Here is a 23,871-nt window from a genome sequence, read left to right as displayed (position 1 = left end):
ACCTGCTAAGGGACCCTCCTGCCTCTGCCTCACAAGTGCTGGGCTTCAGACAGGCACTACAAATCCCAGCTTCCAGATGATATTAAAATATATGCTGAGGACTGAACAGGTGGCTCAATGGGTAAAGTGCATACTTTGCAAGAACAAAGACCTGAGTTCAGGTCCCCAGTACCACATGAAAGCTGGGTGCAGTGGTGTACACCTGTAATTGCAGTACTGGTGGTGGGGGCAGGCAGATCCTTGAAGCTCACCTCATCAGTGAGCTCCAAGTTCAGTGAGAGACCCTGTCTCTAAACAAAGGTGAAGTATGATAGAGGAAGACACACGATGTTGACCTCTGATCACACAGTTATGCACATTCAAATATCACATACACAAATACAAATAAACACACATACATAAATACATGTGTACACAAATGTAATATATGTATTGAATTGTACACAAACACACAACAAAGACTCACAGGTCTCACCATAAACAGCAGAAACAAAAGAACTTTTCAAAGCAAGTCTTGGAACATTCCTATTTCAGAAACCATCAAGTTGTAAAACACATAAAAACAAAGAATCCTAACCTTGTTTAGGTGCACTGTCAACCAGAAAATGGCTTTCATTCGCTCTCTTCCCCATTCTAGCAGTTTCTAAGAGCCATGAAATAGTGACTGCTGGCAAACTCCACTTCTTTGCAGCTTCGTATTTAGAACCAATCGGTTCTTTCACTATAAGATGTGTACTGGCGAGCATGCCTTTCTTTGCACTGGATTTGCGAACAAAGAATTCTTGAACACTAAAATTTACATGGAAAGGAAAGCAAATGATCACATATAAATTAGCCTACAAACTAAGAACAGTGCTTCTTTTATAATAGCAGGATTAGTTAACTTCAAGAAAACATATTCCAAGCTGTGGTGGCACACGCCTTTAATCCCGGAGGGAGGCAGATGCAGGGGGGTCTCTGAGGTCAATCAAGGCCAGCCTGGTCTATACAGAGAAACCTTGTCTTGAAACTGCCCCCCAAAGAAAACATACACTAATGAAAAGGTGATAGATTTTTTAAAAGATTTTTTATTATGCATGTGTGCATGCGCATATGTGTGCATGTACATATGTGTGCAAGTGCCTGTGGAGTCCAGAAAACATCAGATCACCTGGAAGTAGAGTCACAGGGTAACTCAGAGCAAGCAGCTCAGCATGGGTGCTGGGAAGGGAACATGGGTCCTTCCAGGAGAGCAGCACATATACTGAACACCATCTATACCTTCCTACCAAAAGGAGTATGGAACAATTTTAGGAGCACAGTAATGGTATAAATACCTATCTTTTTACTCATTATAACTTCCCAAAGCATTTTCACACATCATCTGAATTGATTATCTCACTTTTTGTAAATCTCAGTGTTTTGCAGGCAAGGGGAAAAGGAAACTAAGCGACTCAGTCAAGAGTGAAGAGCATTAAGGGAAAACGAGCAGAAACTGAGCCCAGCACTTGAAACTGAAACCATCAGTCTTTCCTGATTCTGGGTCTTAAGGCCGATTTCCTGTCTTCCAATACTGTTTGACTATTTCCAATAGTTTTCAGGCTCCTATTTAACATTAACACACCAACCCATGTGCTATGGTGATAGCTAATCTTGATTACCAACTTGAAGGGATCTCAAATCACCAGCGACAAACATCAGAGCATGTCTCTGAGAATGAGAGAGTTTCCAGGAGGTCAGGAGAAATTGAAAGACCCACCCTAAATGTGGGTGGTATTATTCCAAGTCTCCAATGTCTGTTGACTCCTCTCCCTGTTGGGCTCCTAGGACAGTGGTTCTCAACCTGTGGGTCATGACCCCATTGACACACCTCTATCTTCAAAAATATTTACGATTTACACCAATAGCAAAACTACAATTATGAAGTAGCAACAAAAATAATTCTAGTTTGGGGTCACCACAACATGAGGACTGTAGTAAAGGGTTGCGGCATTAGGAAGGTTGAGAACCACCGTCCTAGGAAAACACAGATGCTCTACTAGGTACACTGACATTTTACCTTCCATGGGCGCACTCTTTACGTACAAGACTCTTCTTTTTCTTGTTTAATGCCTTTTGACCTGAAGTCAAACCCGTGACCTCCTTTTTGTCTTTACTTCTACCTTTGGTCATCATTTCCTCCCAGAATGTTGAGTATGCTATCTGAAGGAATATGCTCTTTATGTTCTTAATTTAAAAATATTTCCCATTAAATATGAAGTTGGTTAATTGATATGTATTGATATACCTGATTTCTACTTTTTTTCAAATGCTACTATGTAATGACCAATTAGGGAGGTTGAGCTACTGAAGGATTTTGCAGGTAACTTTTTAATTCCTTTATTTCCAAAGTGTTCCTTGCATTCCTTGCAACGTGCTCCATTTGCATTTCTGGTTGAAAAGAGAAGCAATGGATGCATATTAAAAAGAAGAAGAAAGGAGGAAGAAGGAGGAAGAGGAGGAAGAAGAGATAGAAGAAAAAGGAAATATCCTTACAGCACATTGAAAGGCACAATGCTTAGACAAGCACAATTCAGTAACAGCCCGCATATCACTATTAATCATTCCCTTTCATGGTGACTAAGCCAAGGGAAAAAAAAATCAATGCCTACAGCCTTAAGTCTGCCAGACATCCATCTAGCAGTATACATCCCTCTGCTTCCCGGAGCCATTATAGACACAATACCTACTCATCAACCATACAACAAATAAAACCCCGGCCAAATGTAATTACAATACTTTCCATTAAGTCAAACCAAAACAAAACCATGATGTGGTTGGGAATGCTGTAGTAGAGCCCCTCTTAGCATGCGCAAAGCCCTCAGCTTGATGCCTAACATCGTGTGTGTGTGTGTGTGTGTGTGTGTGTGTGTGTGTGTGTGTGTGTAACAGACAGACTGAAAAATATTACATACCTTGCTCCAAGGTGACTTGCTAAGAATACCAAGGAATCTCTTTCTGCTCCAACACACTGACTGAAAGAAATCACACAGTCCTTTAAAGGAGTCATTCCCGACATTACCGCCACTGGGGTGAAGAGGGGATTCGACTTGGGATCAACTAGTGTCTGGTAATCTATACATGTAACCTTTGGAAAACAAGGCAAGAAAGCTACTGTAAGTAAGAAACAAGTGGTTAAGACAGGCTCAAGTTACAATCCTAGCAATTGTTGTTTAAAGAAAAAGGAATTCCACATTAACAGTCTTCAGCATGTTAGTTCTCAGCACATTCCAAATGACAGTCAAAGAGATACGTAGACATTAGATCTTTATATTTGCATATTAAATCAGTAAGATGGATTGCTAGAGTAACTGGAAGTTACTTTGTATTTCACCTATATCAGTACTTTAGTTTAACATTTTCTCTTCACTCTTGAGACATTTAAAAAGTGCATGCTGTGCACCGGCTGTGAAGGATCAACAGTGTGAGGTGGGACAGGCTACAAAGACCTCCTGACAATGAGTGCTGCTGACACAGCCCTGTGACAGCAACTTCCGTATGTCAGTGTTAGGACCAAGAAGAACAGACTTCTAAATTCTTTAAAAGGTATTTTATTTTTAATGTGCGTATGTATGTGTGAGAGTGTGTGTTTGTACATGTGAGGGCAGGGCCTGTGGAGGTCAGAAGGAAGTGTCAGGTCACCAGAGCTGGAGTTACAGGATGAGGACCAAGAAGCTGAAGAGTTTTACATTTTTTTAAATTATTGTATGTGCATGCAAACACACACACACACACGACAAAGTGCACAAAAGTGCATGTGAAAGGACATGTGACAAAGAAGGAGAGAAGAGCGTGTGCAGAGAAGCCAGAGGACGACTTTGGCAAGTTCTCTCCTTCCAGCATGGGTTCTGGGGTAAACTCGGGTTGCCAGGCTTCCACAGCAAGTGCCTTTACCCACTGGGCCATCTTGCTAGGCAAACTGAATTGCTTCAAAAGTACACACTAAGACCTCTGCCGCCAAAACTCCTTCAGTCTTGGATTTACCACTGTCAATTTTTCTTACCAGCCATGTGTTTGTAACAACGTCTCCCACAGCTGCTTCTACTTCACACCCCAGCAGCGGAACCACAGCATAGTCAGCAACAATTCTGCTGGGAAGGGACACAATCTTTCCAGCATGTTCTCTTATGATGTTTACAATGTTACACTCATTTTCAATACTAAAACCCAAAACCAAGAAGCTCTTTTGGCTAAATAAGCCTTCCTCGGGAACTGCAGAGCCATCAAGGAGGCAATGGCTGACTGAAGACTGGTCTTCCGCTTGCACAGAAATGTGAGTGGAGTCATCACAGGGCTCAACTTGAGTAGAATCACTGTAAGGCCCAACCTCAGGCTCTACAGCTTCAACTGGAAAAGAAAAAGGCAGGGTCTCTATTTGACAATTACCAGACTTAAGAGTTTATTTCCACAGAGTGTGGTAATGCACAGCTTTGATCCCGACACTGGGAAACAGAAGCAGATGGATCTCCCTGAGTTCAAGGACGAATATTACAAGTAATGGCATCTTCAATTAAAAACACAACTGTCATGTCTGTTCTAAGTATGAAACTAGAGCAGAAACCCAATTTTGGCCTGAAAATTATGATGTTCTAATAAACATGTCTTTTTAGTAGTTGGGTTTTTTTTGTTTGTTTGTTTTTTAAGACAGGGTCTCTCTATCTAGTCCTGGCTGTCCTGGAGCTTGCTATGCTGGCCTTAAGATCCTACTGCCTCTGCCTCCAGAATGCTGGAAATAAAGGTGAGTGCCACTGAATAAAATTAGGAAAATAACTAAAATCTTTGTTTCCCACAATTAAAAAAACTATGATTCTCTAAGAACTAGAAACTGTATATGTTACAGGGGTAACAGAGAACTATAAAGTATATATACTTTATGTAACTTGAACTAGATACAGTTGGTCCTACTGGAACAAGGTCTGTAACATCAACTGCTCAGAAGGCTGAGGCAGTTGATGTTATAGGCCTATGTGCCCTGTGGAGGATGTCCAAGGCCAGACTAGGCCTTAAAACTAAAAATAAAGAGGGTAACAGCTCAATGATGGAGCCTATGTCTGGGTCACACCTTAGCATTACAATAAATAAACAAGTAAATAACCTAGATACAAAATCAAAGAATCATATATATAGAGATATATATCATGTATATCTAGACACCCACACATGACACAAATTATAAAGAAACCAGGATGGATTTCACAGGAGGCTCTTGGCACAGTGGTAATGCTCTACTTTCATAAAAAGACAATGTGACCATTCATCACAATATTCTTTTTGATATATCAAATATTTCACAATACACTTTAAAAAGGAAAAAGTTTAGTCATAACTCTATGCTGGTAATCTACCTTACCACATTAACAAAACCATATGCTGAGACAGCATGACAGACTTCTCATATCCCAGTCAGTGGGCATTTGTTACAAGCTCATGCAATTACAATGAACACACAGATGCCCGAGAGATGGCTCAGTGCTTAAGAGCATGTACAGCTCTCACAAAGAACCTGAGTTCTACTCCTAGCATCCACAGTAGACACAAACGTCCATAACTCTAGCTCCACAAGGATCTCATCTCTGGCCTATGAAGGCACCAGCATGCTCACGCTCCCCTACCCCAAATTTAAAAAAAACAAACAAGTTCATACTCAAACCAAACATAGAGCTACTGTGAGAGAGCTCGAGACAGTGATGATTAAATGATTCTGAGCCTGATGGCCTTGTTTGGTTAGAAAAAGTTACAAATCTAAAACTTTTTGGAAATAAAAAAGTTCATAGAAGCCAGGTAGTGCTGGCACACAACTTTAATCCCAGTACTTGGGAGGCAGAGGTAGGTGCATCTCTGAGTTCAAGGCCAGCCTGGTCTACAGAGTGAGTTCTAGGACAGCCAGGGCTATATAGAGAAACTGTGTCTGGAAAAACCAAAAAATAATAAATAAAAAAGTTCACAGAAAACTTGGCAGATATTACACATGTATACATTGCTTCCTAACTATAAATGCTAATCAACTATTTCTTACCTACTGTGGAGTCATTATTTACATACTGAGCAAGCAGATCCTCATCAGCTTGCTGGAGCTTCTCATTAGGAACAAAACCTTTCTTAGAGAACGTGCTGCTCTTTTCTAAGACAACTGTCTGGTTTGCAGGCTGATCTGAAACAGGAATTCCAGCTGGCTGGTAGTTAGTGTGGATATATGGCTCTTCGGGGAGTATATATCCTTTGCTAAAACACTCCAGCAACCACTTTGCTCCCACTACGTGAGGCCTACAAAAAGAGCACACAGTTAAGCTCTGGTCTAAGTGAGGAAGACCATTATCCCTCTTACCATGCATTCCCACAGCTGCACAGACATGCAAACTTAACCCAAATCATCCCAGAATAAAGTGGTATGAATTAAAGACTGACAGGACCTGTGGGATGATTTGCTCCAAAACTGCCTCAGGTCATCCTCATAATCTCCCACAATTACATGAGTTACATCTTCATTAAGTTGATTAAATCGAACTCCACCGCCACTGTTAATAAGCCTTCTCAGCTTATCTAGCTTTCTACCACTAAAACCACAGAGGTATATCTGCAAACAAAGAAGATGTGCTTTGGATTAACATATTCAACAGAAACAAATTTACAAGAAATCTATTTCCACTATGTGTAAATAAGACACTTTACACATATTTTGGGATATGTAAGGAGTGAAATATGTTCTGAAATTAATGCATGTACACACATACTGACAGCTAGCAAACCCCCTCGATCTACTAATATATCCCCCCCCTTCCCCGCCACATACACATACACATACACACACACACACACACACACACACACACACACACACACACACACACACAGTGCTGGACATCATCACTCACAGCTTTTACATGGTTGCTGGGGATCCAAATTCCAGCCCCTCTGCTTTCACAGCAAGTACTGACCCACTTAGCCATCTCCTTAGCCTGAAACTGCTATTTTTAAACATCTGTTTATAGTTCCACAGCACTGGCATCTTTCAAGAAACCTGAAGGAGGTCTGAAGCCTCAAATGAATTAGAAGACCAGACTTCGGCCTGGAGAGATGGCTCAGAAGTTAAGAACACTGACTGCTCTTCCAAAGGACCTGAGTTCAATTCCCAGCAACCACATGGTGGCTCACAACCATCTATAATGAGATCTGGTGCCCTCTTCTGGCATTCAGGCAAACATGCAGGCAGAACACTGTATACAAAATAAATAAATTTACAAAAAAAAAAAAAAAAAAAAAAAAAAAGACTAGACTTCAACATCTTCTAAATTTTGGTGCATATCTTATTAAAAGATTTTCACTCTGTGTGTGTGTGTGTGTGTGTGTGTGTGTGTGTGTCATATAACATATGTGGCTCAGTTCTCTTCCACCTTATGGGTCCCAGGACTGTAATTCAGGTCATCAGGTTTGGTGGGTGGCAGAGGTATTTCTAATATGCAGATAGCTTCTCAAGTTGTAAAGGGATGACTTTTTATAAATGTAATATTTATCTTTCCTGAAATTTCTATCTAGTCAATTTCAACAAAAACAGCAAGTCAAAGAGCTGAGCACAATGCTTTGAAGAAATATGCACACAGGGATTTTAAACTATAAAGGTGTATGTTTAAGCCAATTAAACATATAATTTTTTTCACTTCCATTTTTCAAAAAGTTCAAAAACTGACATTCTATTTCCATATGAACCAAATCATCACTATTACTAGAATAAATCCTAACAAAAATTAAGAATCAAATGCTTCCTACATGGAAAGAAAAATTCAAAGTCACATTAGAATTAGTATATTCTAAGACTTGAGAAAAAAAATTACACAAAGTGCCTTTCTGCCCTACCAGTAAGTTGATAAATCTTAGAAGGATAATTGGCCCTTAATAACAAAACACAATTTAACTTTGCCTGCTCTGAGAATGAATGCATGGCCTAATCACTCTACTAATAGCACTCTATGAAGTATGTGGGTCTAGGAGATACGATGTTTCCATCACGACTCTTATATGCACATACTAAAAATCATCTGAAAAACCCAAGAGTAATTGAACAGAGAAATAATTTATAAATCAAATCTTCTTCCTTCTATTGCTGAGGACTCAACCCAAGGCCTTGTACACAATTAAGAAGGCAGACTTTAAGGTGACAGTAATGCATGTCTAGGACTCTGGGAAAGCATTTTATTATATTTTAAATTTACATTTATTTCTTATGTGTATGGGCAAACCACATGCACATGTCAGGGTAACTTGTGGGATTGGGTTCTCTCCTTCCACCCACATGGGGTTCTGAGGGCTAAGCTCAGGTTGTTGGGCTTAGTAACAAGCACTTCACCCGCATGGCCCAGAAAAAGGATCTGAATCTTCTAAGTATTACCCTTAAGATAATAGCCATTTTAGTTATTCATGGGAATTAAGTGATATTTTAAATAACAATGTAACATGAAATGATTAGTGGTATTATAAATATTATATATAAATAATAATTATTATAAATAATAAATGATACAAGTAAAATATTTTAATGTAACTGGTCAGATTTCAGAGCAGAGTTGAGGAGTAAAATGAACTTTGATGTACAACAGATGAAGCTACATCCGAGGCACAGGCTCATAGGCACAGTATGAGCACAGTGAGTGCCAGCCTCCTAATTCAGTAGAGAGTTTGTTTACATACAGCAAGTTCAACTAAGAGGGGTCTTCAGAGTCAGGCTGATGGTGTGTGCATGTCTGAGCCTCACTGTGCCCAAGCTGGCCCTAAACTCAGGGCTAAAGATTATTAGCATTTACTGAATGTTATACAATAGACATACCCGACAGCCATCTAGCAAATCTTCAGGTGCTTGAAACACACTGATGTCCAGATTTTCTAGGTTTTCAAGTGTACATTCAAGTTTGCTAGTAGTTGAACCGAACATTGTTTCATTTACACAGCTGCCATTTATGTTGGATATATGGCTGACATCTGCCAAAGTACGACCTACATATATAAAAAGAAATGATAAATTCATGAGGTTAAACAAGTCATTACATGCTTCTTTACAAATTATCTTTTCCTATAGTCAAAGGGGTATGAACAAATTACAAAGATTCAGGTTTTTTTTTACTGTAATCTTGGTGACAAAGCATGAAAAGTAAAATTAAGTTTCTTTCATTATTAAAGTGAAAATAAGTAATGTTTCTTTAAAGTGGCTTATACCCCATAAAAAGGCAGTTGTTGGCCTTAAGGTACAAGATTATTGCATTTGCCAGCCGGGCGGTGGTGGCGCACGCCTTTAATCCCAGCACTCGGGAGGCAGAGCCAGGCGGATCTCTGTGAGTTCGAGGCCAGCCTGGGCTACCAAGTGAGTTCCAGGACAGGCGCAAAGCTACACAGAGAAACCCTGTCTCGAAAAAACCAAAAAAAAAAAAAAGATTATTGCATTTGGAAAAAAATTATTGACAATTTTGCTAAATGGCATTTCTAAAATAAAGAGAGATTAGTATTGACAGATACATCAAACAGACTATCACAAAGGGGGATGTCCTTTCTTTTTTAAGTTTTAAAGAGTTGTATCTATATTATTGTGTGTATGGCATGTGGGTGTAGGTGCATGGCTGTCACAGAACTCCTATGGAGATCAAAGAACAAGGTTGTGGAGTTGGTTCGCTCCTTCCACCTTTTCTGGGCTCTAGGGATTGAGGATGTCCAGTTTTCACACCAAAACACTTTACCTGCTATACCATGAAATTTTTGGTTTTGTTTCGTTTTTTTGAGACAGGGTCTTTCTATGATCTACACAAATGGTTCTCAACCTGGAACTCATGGCAATCCTCCTGCTTAAGCCTCCCAGGTCTTATACAGGAGTGCTACCATGCTAAACCAAAACAAACAAACAACACACCCTGAATTATGCAATGATAATCTATAACCATCACAGTATATCAATAAAGAAAATATAGGCTGGACATGGTGGCATTTGCCTTTAATCCCAGCTCTTAGGAGGCAGAGACAGGCGGATCTCTGAATTGGAGGCCAGCCTGGTATACTGAGTGAGTACCAGGACAGCCAGGGCTACAGAGAAACCCTATCTTGAAAAACTTAAAAAAAAAAAGAAAAGAAAAGAAAAATATATATTAGTACATGACTCAGCAAAGTTATAAAAATAGTCCCCTGGGCTGTCAAGATGGCCAATAGGATAAAGCACTTGGCATATGAAAGCCTGATACCATGAGTTCAATCCTCAGAACCCAACTCACATAAAGATAAAGAGTGCCAACTTCACACTGGTTTTGTGTGTGTGTGTGTGTGTGTGTGTGTGTGTGTGTGTGTGTGTGTTTTCTTCCCCCAAGACAGGGTTTCTCTGTGTAACAGCCCTGGCTGTCCTGGAACTCACTCTGCAGACCAGGCTGGCCTTGAACTCACAAAGATCCGCCTGCCTCTGCCTCCATCCCAAGTGCTAAGATTAAGGGGATGCGCCACCACTGCCTGGCCACAGATGTTCTTTAATCTCCACAGGCTGTGTTGTGGCAGGCACGCACATACTCTTACGTATCATACACATACTAATACACAGAATCTTTCAAAATACCATTTCTTGCCAGGCATGGTTGCACATTCCTTTAATCCCAGCACCCAGGAGGCAGAAGCAAGCAGATCTCTAAGGTCCAGGTCAGCCTGGTCTATAGAGGGAGTTCTAGGACATCCAGGGCTACACAGAGAAACCCTTTCTTGAAAAACAACCAACCCACCAAACAGAAAAACCCATTTCTCCTAAGGCTATTTATTCACTAGTAGTTTTTTTTTTCTTCTTCTTCTTCTTTTTTCTTTTCTTTTTTTTTTTTGTTTTTTTACGATAGGTCTTCGCTGCATAACAGTCCTGGAACTCATTCTGTAGACCAAGCTGGTCTCAAACTCAAGAGATCGGCCTGCCTCTGCCTCCCAAATACTGGAATTAAAGGGGTGTGCCACCACCACCCAGCTTCACTGGTGTTCTTAATTCCTCTCTTGTGTGAATTAAGATGTAGAAGAAAGCAATCCTGTTGTGGAATATTATTTTAAGATGTGTTACATTTGTTTATGCCGTGGAACATTTGCTTAATGATGCAAAGGTGTGTTTCATTCTTTTATGTTGCATTTTAACTCTGTGAAGCTGTGTTACTTTGCCTGTCTAAAACACCTGATTGGATGCCAGGCGGTGGTGGCGCACGCCTTTAATCCCAGCACTCGGGAGGCAGAGCCAGGCGGATCTCTGTGAGTTCGAGGCCAGCCTGGGCTACCAGGTGAGTTCCAGGAAAAGGCGCAAAGCTACACAGAGAAACCCTGTCTCGAAAAACCAAAAAAAAAAAAAAAAAAAAAAAAAAAAAACCACCTGATTGGTTTAATAAAGAGCTAAACGGCCAATAGCAAAGCAGGAGAAAGGATAGATGGGGAAGAGAGTAAATAGGAGAAAAAAGATCAAGGAATGAGAAAAGGAGGAGAGGAGGACTCCAGGAGCCCACCACACAGCCACCCAGCCAGACATGGAATAAGAAGGAAAGAAAAGATATACAGAAATAGAGAAAACTAAAAGCCCAGAGGCAAAAGGTAGATGGGATAATTTAAAAGTTAAGAAAACCTGGCAAGAAACAAGGCAAGCTAAGGCCAGGCATTTATAAGAAAGAATACGCCTCTATGTGTGTTTATGAATACGCCTCTATGTGTGTTTATTTGGGAGCTGGGTGGCAGACCCCCCAAAAGAGCAAAGAGTAAAAACAACCAACAACACAATCCCTCATTCTAAAAGGAACACAAAAGAAGTTCTGCACCACTTTCTACACAACCTGACTATTTTGTTATTTAGTTCTACCCAGAGGCACAGGAAGAAAATAGAAAGTCCATACTACATTTCAATGGTCCTCTTAGCAAATCAACTTCTTCACTTTTTCTTAGGACTAAGACTCCAGGCTTGCATTCAGAAGACAAAAGCTTTCCCACCAAACTACATCCCCAGTCCAATACATCAATTGTCATGTAGACAAATAACTGTTTATTTTAATCTTGAGGAGACTTACTTTCGGCTGCTGCATTACTCTGAGCAGTGGGAGTTGAAGTATCAGGCACTGTCTTTACTTCTGCTCTGGGTCCAGCCTTGTATATAGATTCATCTTGACAAAAGCCTTTCTCAATACTGTCATGAAACCACTGCAGGGTCACACAGTGCACATTCCATCTCTTGGCACATTCATATTTTTGTCCTGTTGTATTCATTACAAGAGAAATACAGAAATATTTAGATTATATATATTAGTTCATAGTAAATTCTTTTTTAAAACTTAACTGAAACAAAAGTAATGATTAAACATGATCAGTAATCACTTTTACCTTAAAAAAATTATTCACTTGCTGGGCAGTGGTGGCTCATGCCTTCAATCCCAGCACTTGGAGGTAGAGGCAGAAGGATCTGAGTTTGAGGCCAGCCTGGTGTACAGAGCAAGTTCTGGGACAGTTAGGGCTATACAGAGAAACCCTGACTCAAAAAAATCCTAAACAAATAAATGAATGAATGAATGAATGAATAAAATAGAAATAATTGTTTTTTAATCTATCTGGTGTTTTGTCAAATGTGCATCTATGTCTGTGCACTACTCACATGCCTGATGCCCAAGGAGGTTAGAAGAGGGCCTTGGATCCCCTCGGGCTGGAATTATAGCCAGTTGTGAGGCGCCATGTAAATGCTGGCAATCAGACCAGGGTCCTCTAAAAGAGCAGTCAGTGCTTTTAACCACTGAGCCATCTTTCTAGCCAACCCCCTTTGGAGACAGGGCCTCACTATGTAGGCTTGGCTGACCCAAAATCAGGTTGAACTCACAGAGATCCACCTGTCTCTGCCTCCCAAGTGATGGGATTGAAGATGTACACCACCACGCTCCACATTATAAGAACACATGTTGGGCCAGTGATGGCACACGCCTTTAATCCCAGCACTCGGGAGGCAGAGGCAGGCGGATCTCTGTGAGTTCGAGGCCAGCCTGGTCTACAGAGCGAGATCCAGAAAAGGCACCAAAACTACACAGAGAAAACCTGTCTTGAAAAACAAAAAAACAAAACAAACAAACAAACAAAAAAGACACCCACATAATATTACTGCAGACACTATAAGTGTATGCAATATAATACTATCTTTAACTAGACTGTACAAGTGCCAAAGTCAAGAACAGGGAGATTTGAAATTTTTTTCCAGTAAAGAACTTTTTATTTTTTTTTGGTTTTTTGAGACAGGGTTTCTCTGTGTAGTTTTTCACCTTTCCTGGATCTCACTCTGTACACCAGGCTAGCCTCGAACGCACAAAGATCCACCTGCCTCTGCCTCCTAAGTGCTGGGATTAAAGGCGTGCGCCACCACTGCCCGGCTCCAGTAAAGAACTTTTACAATATATTTTTAATTAGTATCACAGAAAAACTGAAGTCAATATGTAATGCCAAAGGACATTTTGGCATTTTTTTGGTTTTGTTTTTACTTTTTTGTTGTGTTTTTCTGTTTGTATTTTGATTTTTTTTTTTTTTTTGAGACAAACCATGAAGCCCAGGCTAGCCTTAAACTCTTGATCTTCCTGCCTCCACCACCTATGACACCCAGTTCTGTTTTGGTATTCCATAGTCAATGGAACAAGGCCTGTTGGTACAAGTCTATATCCTAGCTACTCAGGACTATAAGACAGGAAGATCGCAAATCTAAGGCCAGTCTGGTAACCTTGATGATATCCTGTCTCCAGCAGAAATTAACAAAAGAACTAGAGACATAACTCAATGGAAGAGAACTTGCTTAGCATAAACAAGGTCCTAGGCTCAATCTCTCCTACTTCAAGAAACAGTCAACAGATAATTCAGATTGATAAAAGCCACAGCAACCATTTAGTCATAATTGCTGCACCAATCTCCTGACCAAATGACAATAATCAAGTAACTAACAATTATTCTCAAATGCTACTTCTTAACAAGGTAGCCTAGTAATAATACAAATACAATAGGGGTTAATAAAGCCCATCAACTCTTCTCATTCATTTATATGGATTTTAGCAGAATTAGTAAAACCATTCCCCAGAATAAAGTTCTTGAAATATCAAAAACCATAGTAACTTTAAAGAATTCGCATCAGTAATGTTTCTTATACTTTTACTTACCTCATAATCTGTACAGTATATCTTGAAGTTAGAAATTCTAGTTCATAGACAAGTTGGGAATGTGGCACAGTGGTAGAACACTTGTCTAACATGTATAAGGCCCTGGGTTGATCCTTACCAAAGTCCCACCTCTGCCCCAATCCTAGTTACTAAGTCAAACCAATTCATCCCACTAAGTTAAATACCTAATCAAGCCTCTGAAGTTAGTCACGAGAAAGAAACAGCACTTAATTATACATATTAGCTTTCTTGTCATTCATTACTTGGTTAATTATTTGGTTAATTGTGGAGTCAGTCAAGGTCTAAAAGTCAGGTGATGAAACATCACTAAAAGCTTTTGATATTTTATACTTATTCCATGTCCTGGATAAACACAAGGACGGCTGCTTAATTTTTCTAGACTGTGACCCAAACTATCTTTTTGCAAGAATTTAGGGGGTTAAAAAACAGATAAACTAGGGCAATGACATGTCAGAAGCACAAGGTGGTCTACGGAGATTTGAAGTGGTAAAACGGGAATTCCACACTTGACGGCTTCTAAAGCAGTTTTACCTTTCGGTTCCTGCACGATGAGGTGTGTACACTCATTCATCTTCAGCTGCCCCATGTACTGGCCTCCATGCTTAGCTGTGAGTTGCTGAACTGTCTTTCTGTGTACACCATTTAAGCCAGTCACACAGATAATGCAACCAAGAAAAATAGGACACTTAAAGTCTTCCATGTTTATGTCAGTGTATCTGGTTATTTTCCTGGAGAAAATAAATGGTAAAAAGGAAAATTAAACACAATGAATATTCACATAGTTTTAAATATCATTGTTTTCCTTGTTCATTTTTTCTTTTTAGGATTTACAAACATTTTTGAGAAAGAGAAGCTGATACTGAGGGTTACACTAACTGCTCATCCAGCTCACTTCCATGTCTCTATAAACACTTGTACTTCAGCAACAGTCTGCAGACCTTCTCAAGAAAGCACGATCTACCCTAGGTCCTTGCTAATAATGGGGAGACCTGGCAGAACTGTGAGACTGAATCGCCACTTAAAAACCTAGTGTTCACTGGATGCCTGATATAAAATACACTTAAATTCTTCCATTATTCCTTTTTTTTTTTGGGGGGGTGGGTGGGTGGGTGGGTGGGTGGCCTCCAGACAGGGTTTCTCTATGTATCCTTGCCTGTTCTGGAACTCACTTTGTAAACAAGTTGTGTGCGCCACCACCGCCCGGCATTGACAGGTAAAAGTAATGATTTCTGGCAAAGCACCAACAAAATTATCACAGCTATTTTGTTGTCACAATAGACAGATATGCTAATTTCATCAGGCTAGTACTAGCTAGGAAACATACTGAATATATGCTGAACGGTGTCAAAAAAAGTGCAGAAAAATGCTACAGAATGCTGATATAATTCAGATACCTGGACTTATAATTATAAATCAAATTTTAGAGAAAACATAATTATACCTCCGAACTCCATAAAGAAAACTCCTGTCCTGTTTTGATCCCTACATACATCTAATGTCCAGGCCAGTGCATAAAATAGGCTCACTTTACAATGAGTGATCACATCTCAGCTAATGGCTTACATCTATATATATTCAATTTTATCTCTACTCCCCTCCACCCCACAGGAGGGAAGAGGGCTGCCAAAGCAGCTAATTTAGCCTCCATCTTAACACTGGAGCACAGTATTGCACAGTGCAACACAAAAGCCCAACTGATTTCCTCAATTATTTTAGACACATTTGCTGCAGAAAACAATTCCATTATCAAAGCATTTGCCCTCTTGCTCCACTGAATCCACAGCTTGTCTTCCCTGATAGTGGCATCCTGTGATAGTAAGCACCTATAGACTCTGGTCTTCTACTGTCACTAGAGAAATGAACAATGACCCCATTTTTGTCTCTCAGTAATAAACCCAGAGATGATACTATAAAGCTTCCCCAGGAAAAACCAAGAGTGTGCCAAATTAACCGAAATGTATCGCTTCCTCAAATATACAAAGCATACAAATATGTCTTACTTCTCTTGTGACTTCTCCCAAAGTGTTTTTATCCAAGAAGGAAGCAAAATGGGTTTCTTCAGATTAGCAGCAACTAGGTATTTTTTGCTCCCAACTTCTCCTGCAATGAGGTGAGTGACTGACACATTAAGGTCTCTGTACACTCGTCCACCCATCATCTGTACATATTTATGAACTTCTTCCTATAGACCCAAAGAAAATATATTAATGAGAAAAAAAATAGCTCTTCTATTAAAAAAAATCCCAAAATTTGTATAAAATTTGTATGTATGAATGTTTTGCCTCTATGTGTGTCTATGTACTATGTGCATGCCTGGTGCCCTTGGATGTCAGAAGAGGGAATCAGATCCCCTGGAACTGGAGTTACAGATGGTTGTGAGTTACCAAATGGGTGCTGGGAACCAAACCCAGGTCCTCTGGAAGAGCAGCCAGTGCTCTTAATTGCTGAGTCATCTCTCCAGCCCCACATAAGTAACTGTTGCTAGCCTGACTATACCAATGTTTTTACCACTAAAAAAAATTGAACAGTTAACCAAATTATTTTTTAAAAGATGTGTATTAATTTTAAATTTAAAATTTGTAGGCTGGTGATGTAGCTCAGTAGTAGAATGCTTGCCTACCATGCACAAGGCTCTGGGCTTAATCCATAGCCTTCTCCCTAAAACAAAAAAAAAAAAACAAACCTGAGCCGGGCGGTGGTGGCGCACGCCTTTAATCCCAGCACTCGGGAGGCAGAGCTAGGCGGATCTCTGTGAGTTCGAGGCCAGCCTGGGCTACCAAGTGAGTTCCAGGAGAGGCGCAAAGCTACACAGAGAAACCCTGTCTCGAAAAACCAAAAAAAAAAACAAACAAACCTGAAAATAACTGTTTCCTTGAACAGTCAGATACTGCTTAACAATACTTTAATCAACCAACATTTATAACAATGTGGTCTTACGGATTAATATTGCTAATAACATCACAGCTTTCTTAAGTTTAAGTACACTCAATGATAGTCACCTAGAGAAACATTTTCAGATAGAACTATCACCATTAAAAAGTGACTGTATTTATTCTTTTAAACTCCATAATTTAAAACTATGTTGTTTCTCATTACATTTTTAAATGCTATATTCACATTTCTATGTACTATACAAAAATATGCTTTGTGTGGCTTTTTCTGTTTTCTGAAATAGGCTGACCTATGTAGCCCAGGCTAACCTCAAACTTGAAGAAGTCCTCTTGCCTCAGGCTCACAAGTCCTGGGATTATAGGTGTTAGCCACTATGCCTAGCTAGCCTTTCTTCTTTTTCTTCTCTTTTGTTTTTTTGAGACAGAGCCTTACTATATGTAGCCCTGGCTGACCTGGAACTCATTACTCTGCCTTTCAAAAGTTGGCATTAAAGGCATGAACCACTACACCCAGATCAGAATACTTTTTTTGTTTTGTTTTGTTTTTCGAGACAGGGTTTCTCTGTGTAGCTTTGCGCCTTTCCTGGAACTCGCTTTGGAGACCAAGCTGGCCTCGAACTCACAGAGATCCGCCTGACTCTGCCTCCCGAGTGCTGGGATTAAAGGTGTTTGCCACCACCACCTGGCTCAGAATCCTTTCTTTAAAGATTTTCTGTGCTGGAAAATTTGATTCAAAACCAAGCTTACTGACTGTAGAAGAAAAAGTGAATTTTCTTTTAAATCAAAACAAAACATTCCAATTAACCAGCTTTTCTATAAAATATATTCCACTTTCCCCAGGGAAGGGCACACCAACTGGTTATCTAATACCAAATGGTTAGTTCTAAAAATATACATGTAACATTTAGGAATACATACGTATATACATATATGCATATAACAACAATGAAAAACAGAGGTCATGAATTTGAAAGAGAACAAGTAGTGGTATACAGGAGGATATGAAGGAAAGGGAATGAAGAAATAATGTAATTATATTATAATCTCAAAACCAAACCAAACCCATTGGGAACCATGCACTGATGTCTGTGAAGTGGTAAAAACCATGTATGCATGCAGTCTTTAAGTGACCTCCCCGCCCAGGGAAGAAAGGTCCTGAGCCAGCACTGCTCCTGTCAGGACTTACTTACCCTTTTGTCTCTGTCCAGGCTTGTACAAGAGACAGTTATACTGGACATAATCATATTGTAAACTGGATGCTCAGCTCTTGGGACACACTGCTGGTGGTGCATACAAAATGTGACTACTTGAGGACCAACAATTCTGCAGCCAAGCTATAAAAATTAGGGAAAAGATCACCAACATCACAAAATTAAATTTGGAACATTTACCAGTTATTCATAGAGGCTGACGCTACTGCAGAAACTGCCAATTGTTAAAAGAAGGGGAAAAAAACACCGTCACACAATTTCTCAGGCACAACGATCATTAAATTAACGCACACACTCAAAAGCAAAACCACAAGAGCCCTTCATCCATAACTGCTATAAAAATTTCTTTCTTTTTTTGGTTGGGGTGGGTTGTTTCAAGACAGGGTTTCTCTGTGTAGCCTTGGCTGTCCTAGAACTCACTCTGTTAACCAGGCTGTCCCAAACTCATTCATAGAGATCCACCTGTCTCTGCCTCCTGAGTGCTGGGATTAAAGGTATGTGCCACCACTGCCTAAAATTTCAGTCTCTAAAACAAACTTAATCTTTTTTTTTTTTTAATTATATTTTAGGGCTAGAGAGATGGCTCGGTAGTTAAGAGCACTGACTGCTCTTCCAGAGGATCTGGGTTCAATTCCCAGCCCCCACATTGTGGTTCATAACCATTTATAACTCCAGTTCCGGGGGACCCAATGCCCTCTTCTGACCTCCAAGGGCATCAGGAATGCAAGTGGTATGCAGGTAAAACATGCATGCAGGTAAAAACCTTTATATACTGTAGTGATATTTTATTTGTATGTTAATAAATAAAGTTTGCCTGGAGAGCAGAGGAAAGAGAAAGCCGGTTTAAGTAAACACAAAAGTCAGGCAGTGGTAGCACACGCCCTTAATGCGATCACTTGTCAGGCAGGGTCTCTGTGTGTTCAAGGTCACACTAGGGAACAGAACCAAGAGTAGTGACACACACCCTTTAATCCCAGTACCAACCAGAGACCTAGAGGTCTGTACAGACAGGCAGTAACAAGGAAGTGAGGTAGCTGGGCCAAGAGCCAATGAGAGGGCAGAACAGCAAGGCAATAAAAGCCTGGGTAGGCAGGAAGTCATGGCATTTAGAAGCTACAGAGCTGGTGAGGTAAGGTGGTTGGTGGCTCTCACTATTTCCCTGATCTCTAAGGCTTTCACCCCTGTATTTGGCTCTGTGCTCTTTATTTAATAAGACAGCTTAGAAATTCGTCTACAATATATAAAATAATAAATATTTTAAATATTTATTTTTATTTTTAATCATATGTAGTGTGTCTATATGTAGGTATACGCACATTTTGTGCAGGTACACTTGGGAGGTTGGAGGTACTGAATCCTCCTGGAGCTGGCATTACAAGCAGTTGTGAGTATCTGACATGGTGCTTGGAATCAAATTAGGTCCCCTGAAGACCAGTATGTGCTCTCAACCACTAGGCCATCTCTCCAGCCCCAAGAAATATGATCTTAATGCAATAATCTAATGCTGTAACAACTGAGAAACATTCAAGTATACTTTTCATACAAAGCACCAGCCAATAAAGCAGTTCAGAATCTAAGAACTCCAAGCCCGAAGAATCTCAATGTACTCATAGTACTCATGATCAGTAAAGAATTCATGAAGCAATGAGACCAGGTAATTTCCAGCACTACACCCACGCATGCACGCACTACATATAAAAAAGAGGAAGAAGCAGCAAAACCATCACCAAGTAAGTATCTTAGAAACAGCAAACCTGTTTAAGGTGATCAAAAACAGCCCCACTGAAACGGTCACAGATATAAAGTGACCTGTCATTCTCCTTTATCTTCAATGCTTCTTCTTCTGTAATAATCTGAAGATAATCTTCTGATTGTAATTCCTTTATTGACTGAAAGAGAAAATGAAGAATGTAATAGAAGTTACTTCCCTACATGTAAGTCCTACCAACTCTTAAGAATCCATTTCAAATTCAGCCCTTTCCTTGTTTCAGCATTATTTCTCACCTAAACCACTGCAGACACCTCTGGATGGGGCTCCTCTCTCAAATCTATTCTTCACACAGAAATTAGTGAAAGATGGCTCAGTGGGTAAAACGCTTGCTGTACAAGCATGGGTATCTGAGTTTGGATCCCCAGCACCCATATAAAAAGCCTGGTGGAGGAATGTACTTGTAATCCCAACACTGGGAGGCAGGGACAGAATTCCAGGGGGTTCCTGGTCAGCCAGCCTAGCAAATCACTGAGCTCTACAACAGTGAGAAACCCTGTCTCAAAAAATAAGGTGGAATGCAACTAACACACCAGACATCAACCTCTATCATCCACATGTGCACATACAGGCAGACACTTAAAATATATACACATGCACATATACGATGCCTCCAACACCAACATTCACATCATGCTACTCTCTGTTCAAAGCTCTCTAATGACTTTCCACCATACTCAGAATAAAATCTACATCTTTAATAGTTCAGGTCTTTTGTTTCTTTTTGTACATTAAGCCATGAAGTTACAGGGAACTGCTCCAGCAGTACTGGCTTCTTCCCAGTGGAGCAGGCTGGAGATTCAACCCTGGTGCCTTTCTCTTTGGCTTCCTTTTCTTTTGGCTGATAGGTTTCCTTCACTGGTCCCAGTAAGCTGTCTCAGCTATTAAAGAGTGCTGAAAGTGCTCTCTATGAACACATCCTTTTAGCAAGAATCTTGCCCTTAACTTGCTTGTGTACAAGGCCAACAGCATGGTAAGCGATGCTATAGACTGATCCTCTAAATTTGCCACAGTAACATTTGTGGAGCATGCACAAAACCCAGATTCAATCCAATGCATGGTAAAGAAACAATTTCGTGTTTTCTTTTTATTTAAAAACAAACTTAAGTGTGTATGTCAACTACACGTGTGAAGATGCCCTCAGAGGCTAGACAAGAAATTCGGATTCCTGCAGCTATAGTTAAAAGCAGTTGTGTGCTACCTGACTTGAAGGCTGGGACCTCAGCCTTATCTCCAGTCCCCAACTCCATGTTTCTGAAAAAATACCTAGAGAACATATCCCAGGTATCTCTCCTCTTTCTGTTTGTGTTTGTCATGACAGCAAACTGACTGCTATGGCCAAAAGAAAGGTCTTGGGAATCAGACCCAAATCTTCATTTCTTATGAGTTTTCAAAACCGTAAAACTTAGCCCTCACCTATCTCCCCAGACTTCTCTTTTCTGTCTACCTCCCTGGCTAATTCCAGTCAGCCCTATACCCTATACCTGGGGTAGGCTAATGCCCTCACTTAGAGGTTCTCCCTGGGCCCTGATGCAGGGAATACTCTTCTTTTGGGTTTTCACCTGAAGTAATTCTTCAATCAGGTCTGCTTAAATGTCACTTCCTCAAAGATACCTTTTGTGATCATGGTGGGTTTTGCAGCACTGAGGACCAAAACCAGGGTTTTATGCGCACCACACAAATACTATACCACTAAACAACTCTCACGTTTTCTAAAATGCTTTCCTGCTTTCTAAAACGCACTTCCTCTAGCCCTTGATCTGTTTTATGAAAGAAAAGAACATTGGTGTTTTAGAAGTATGCATATTTTTATTTCTTCCCTGTAAGAATGAATGTTTTGAGCCTGTTAGATGGCTCAGCAGTTACCTGAGGAGCTTGCCATTCAGCCCGAGGACCTGAGTTCAATCCTGAGGACCTCATGGTAGGAGAACCAACTCCTTCAAGTTGTCCTCTGACCTCCACACATGCACTATGGCATGCAGGTACAGGCAGACAGGGGCACGGACACAGACGGACGGACACACACAAACACACACACACACACACACACACACACACACACACACACACACACGAATGTTTAATGATGTAGCTTGTCTGCAAGCATCTCCTAATGTACCTAACCAAGGCCGTGGGCACAGCGAACACTGAGGAAAAAGTGAAAGAGTTGATTTGCTAAGAGGATCACTGAAACATAGTAGGGGCTTTCTATTTTCTCCTTAGGCCTCTGGGGAGAACTAAAGAACAAAACAGCTAGGTTGTGTAGAAAGCTGTCCAGAATTTCTCTTGTATTCCTTTTAGGATGAATAATTGCTTTCTTCCACATCCCAATTCACACAAGAGGGGACTGACCCTAGTGCATAGCCTTAAGAGAAGCAGGTCTTTTGTTCTTGTTTTTGAATTCTATGCACCATTATTTATATGATGCACGGAGATAAAATCCCCTTCACTGAAAGTCAGGCTTCACACCACCACCTAAGGACCTACATGACTTCTTTAGCATTCCATAACACTCTTCCCCACCTCTGATTCTGTACACTACAACCTAACCTTGACGAGACATAAATGCAGATACACACACACATACATACACACACACACACACACACACACACACACACACACACACACACAGAACTGCAGGTCAACATTCAATTGTCATAATAGATTTCAATCCCTCCCCCAAATACATACTGGTATGCTTACATCAGCTAAAAATTAAGCAACAATGATATATCTGTATTAAGCACATGCTGTAGCAAAATTTCATTAAAATATCAACTTCTAAGATATAAAATCCAACAAATGAAAAACTTTTAAAACATGAAAAATGAGCTCACATCATCAAATAAGACATATCCAATTATTCTTACCTCAAGAGCTTTAAAAAAACATTCTGAATTTTCTGAAGACTTTAAAAACTTCACAAAAAACGGTTCTTGGTCATTTCTGGACATTGCTGAACTGTGAGAATAAGGCAGTCAATAAGAACAAAAATAAATTATGTAGGAAATTAAATGCTCAAATCAAATCAAATTTTTTTTGAGACAGGGTTTCTCTATGTGGCTCTGACTATCTACAGAGAGGATGGCCTCGAACTCAGAGATTCCCCTGCCTCTGCCTCTTAGAGATACGATTAAAGGCGTGGACCACCACAGCCAGGCCTGCAAATCAACTATTTTCTTCTGCATGCAAAAGTGCCTAAGAAATAGACATCTGGCTTTGCCCATGAATTCATTCAAGATGTTTGCAAAAGACCCCAGGATGTGGGCAAAGTCCAAGGCTGAGGAGGAGCAACACGAATCTTTGCAAATCAGCTAACAAGATTAACGTCCCTGACTGAATATAGTGAGGCCCTTGGTGTGGGCCCCTCAGTGAAATGACATTAACTTGCACTGGACTTAGAGACGACGGAGAGGGCGGCGGCGGCTGCTGGTACCCACGGCCCGCAAGGTTTGCTCCTAAGTCAACGGACTTGAAACGCAAGCAGCCCCCGTGGAAGATCATGCACGCTCGCCCGAAGGGCCCACGCGACTGTCCCCAGCTCCCAGGGAAAGGGCGGGCTCGTGGAACGTCCAGGCCGCGGCTTCCCGGGTGTCTGAGGCCCACCCGCCGGTTACTAGGGCCGCGAAGGCCACAAGAGACGCCGGGCGCCCAGCCGGCCGGGAGGAGCGGGCGCTCGCTTACCTCGGGGGAGCCTGAGGGCCCACGGGCACCAAGTCGGGGGGCGCGCGGCCAGCAGGACGGCGGCTGGGGTCGGGCGCCAGCCCGGCGCGCAGCCCCCGCCCCCGGCGGCGCCCCCAGCACCAAGCTAA

The 23,871-nt window shown here is 40.8% G+C and overlaps 1 protein-coding gene across 1 annotated transcript in view; it reads right to left on the bottom strand.

The window, feature by feature from the left end:
* Topbp1 (DNA topoisomerase II binding protein 1) overlaps positions 1-23,850 on the bottom strand; it is a 52,262-nt gene extending 28,412 nt beyond the window's left edge. Inside the window, exons 1-13 of the mRNA XM_052718543.1 lie at positions 23,744-23,850; positions 22,930-23,020; positions 20,043-20,177; positions 18,268-18,411; positions 16,187-16,368; positions 14,718-14,914; positions 12,057-12,239; positions 8,837-9,003; positions 6,429-6,592; positions 6,035-6,282; positions 4,022-4,365; positions 2,934-3,106; positions 578-789 (exon numbers count right to left, since the gene is read on the bottom strand). Coding sequence (XP_052574503.1) covers positions 578-789; positions 2,934-3,106; positions 4,022-4,365; positions 6,035-6,282; positions 6,429-6,592; positions 8,837-9,003; positions 12,057-12,239; positions 14,718-14,914; positions 16,187-16,368; positions 18,268-18,411; positions 20,043-20,177; positions 22,930-23,013 — 2,233 coding nt within the window. The 5' untranslated portion in view covers positions 23,014-23,020; positions 23,744-23,850. The remainder of the gene's footprint in view (positions 1-577; positions 790-2,933; positions 3,107-4,021; positions 4,366-6,034; positions 6,283-6,428; positions 6,593-8,836; positions 9,004-12,056; positions 12,240-14,717; positions 14,915-16,186; positions 16,369-18,267; positions 18,412-20,042; positions 20,178-22,929; positions 23,021-23,743) is intronic.
* Positions 23,851-23,871: the final 21 nt, after the last annotated feature.

Source organism: Peromyscus californicus, unplaced genomic scaffold (assembly GCF_007827085.1).
Source record: "Peromyscus californicus insignis strain IS unplaced genomic scaffold, ASM782708v3 Scaffold_11__1_contigs__length_118956290, whole genome shotgun sequence".
Classification (NCBI taxonomy): domain Eukaryota; kingdom Metazoa; phylum Chordata; class Mammalia; order Rodentia; family Cricetidae; genus Peromyscus; species Peromyscus californicus.
This window is presented reverse-complemented; position numbering and strand designations above follow the sequence as displayed.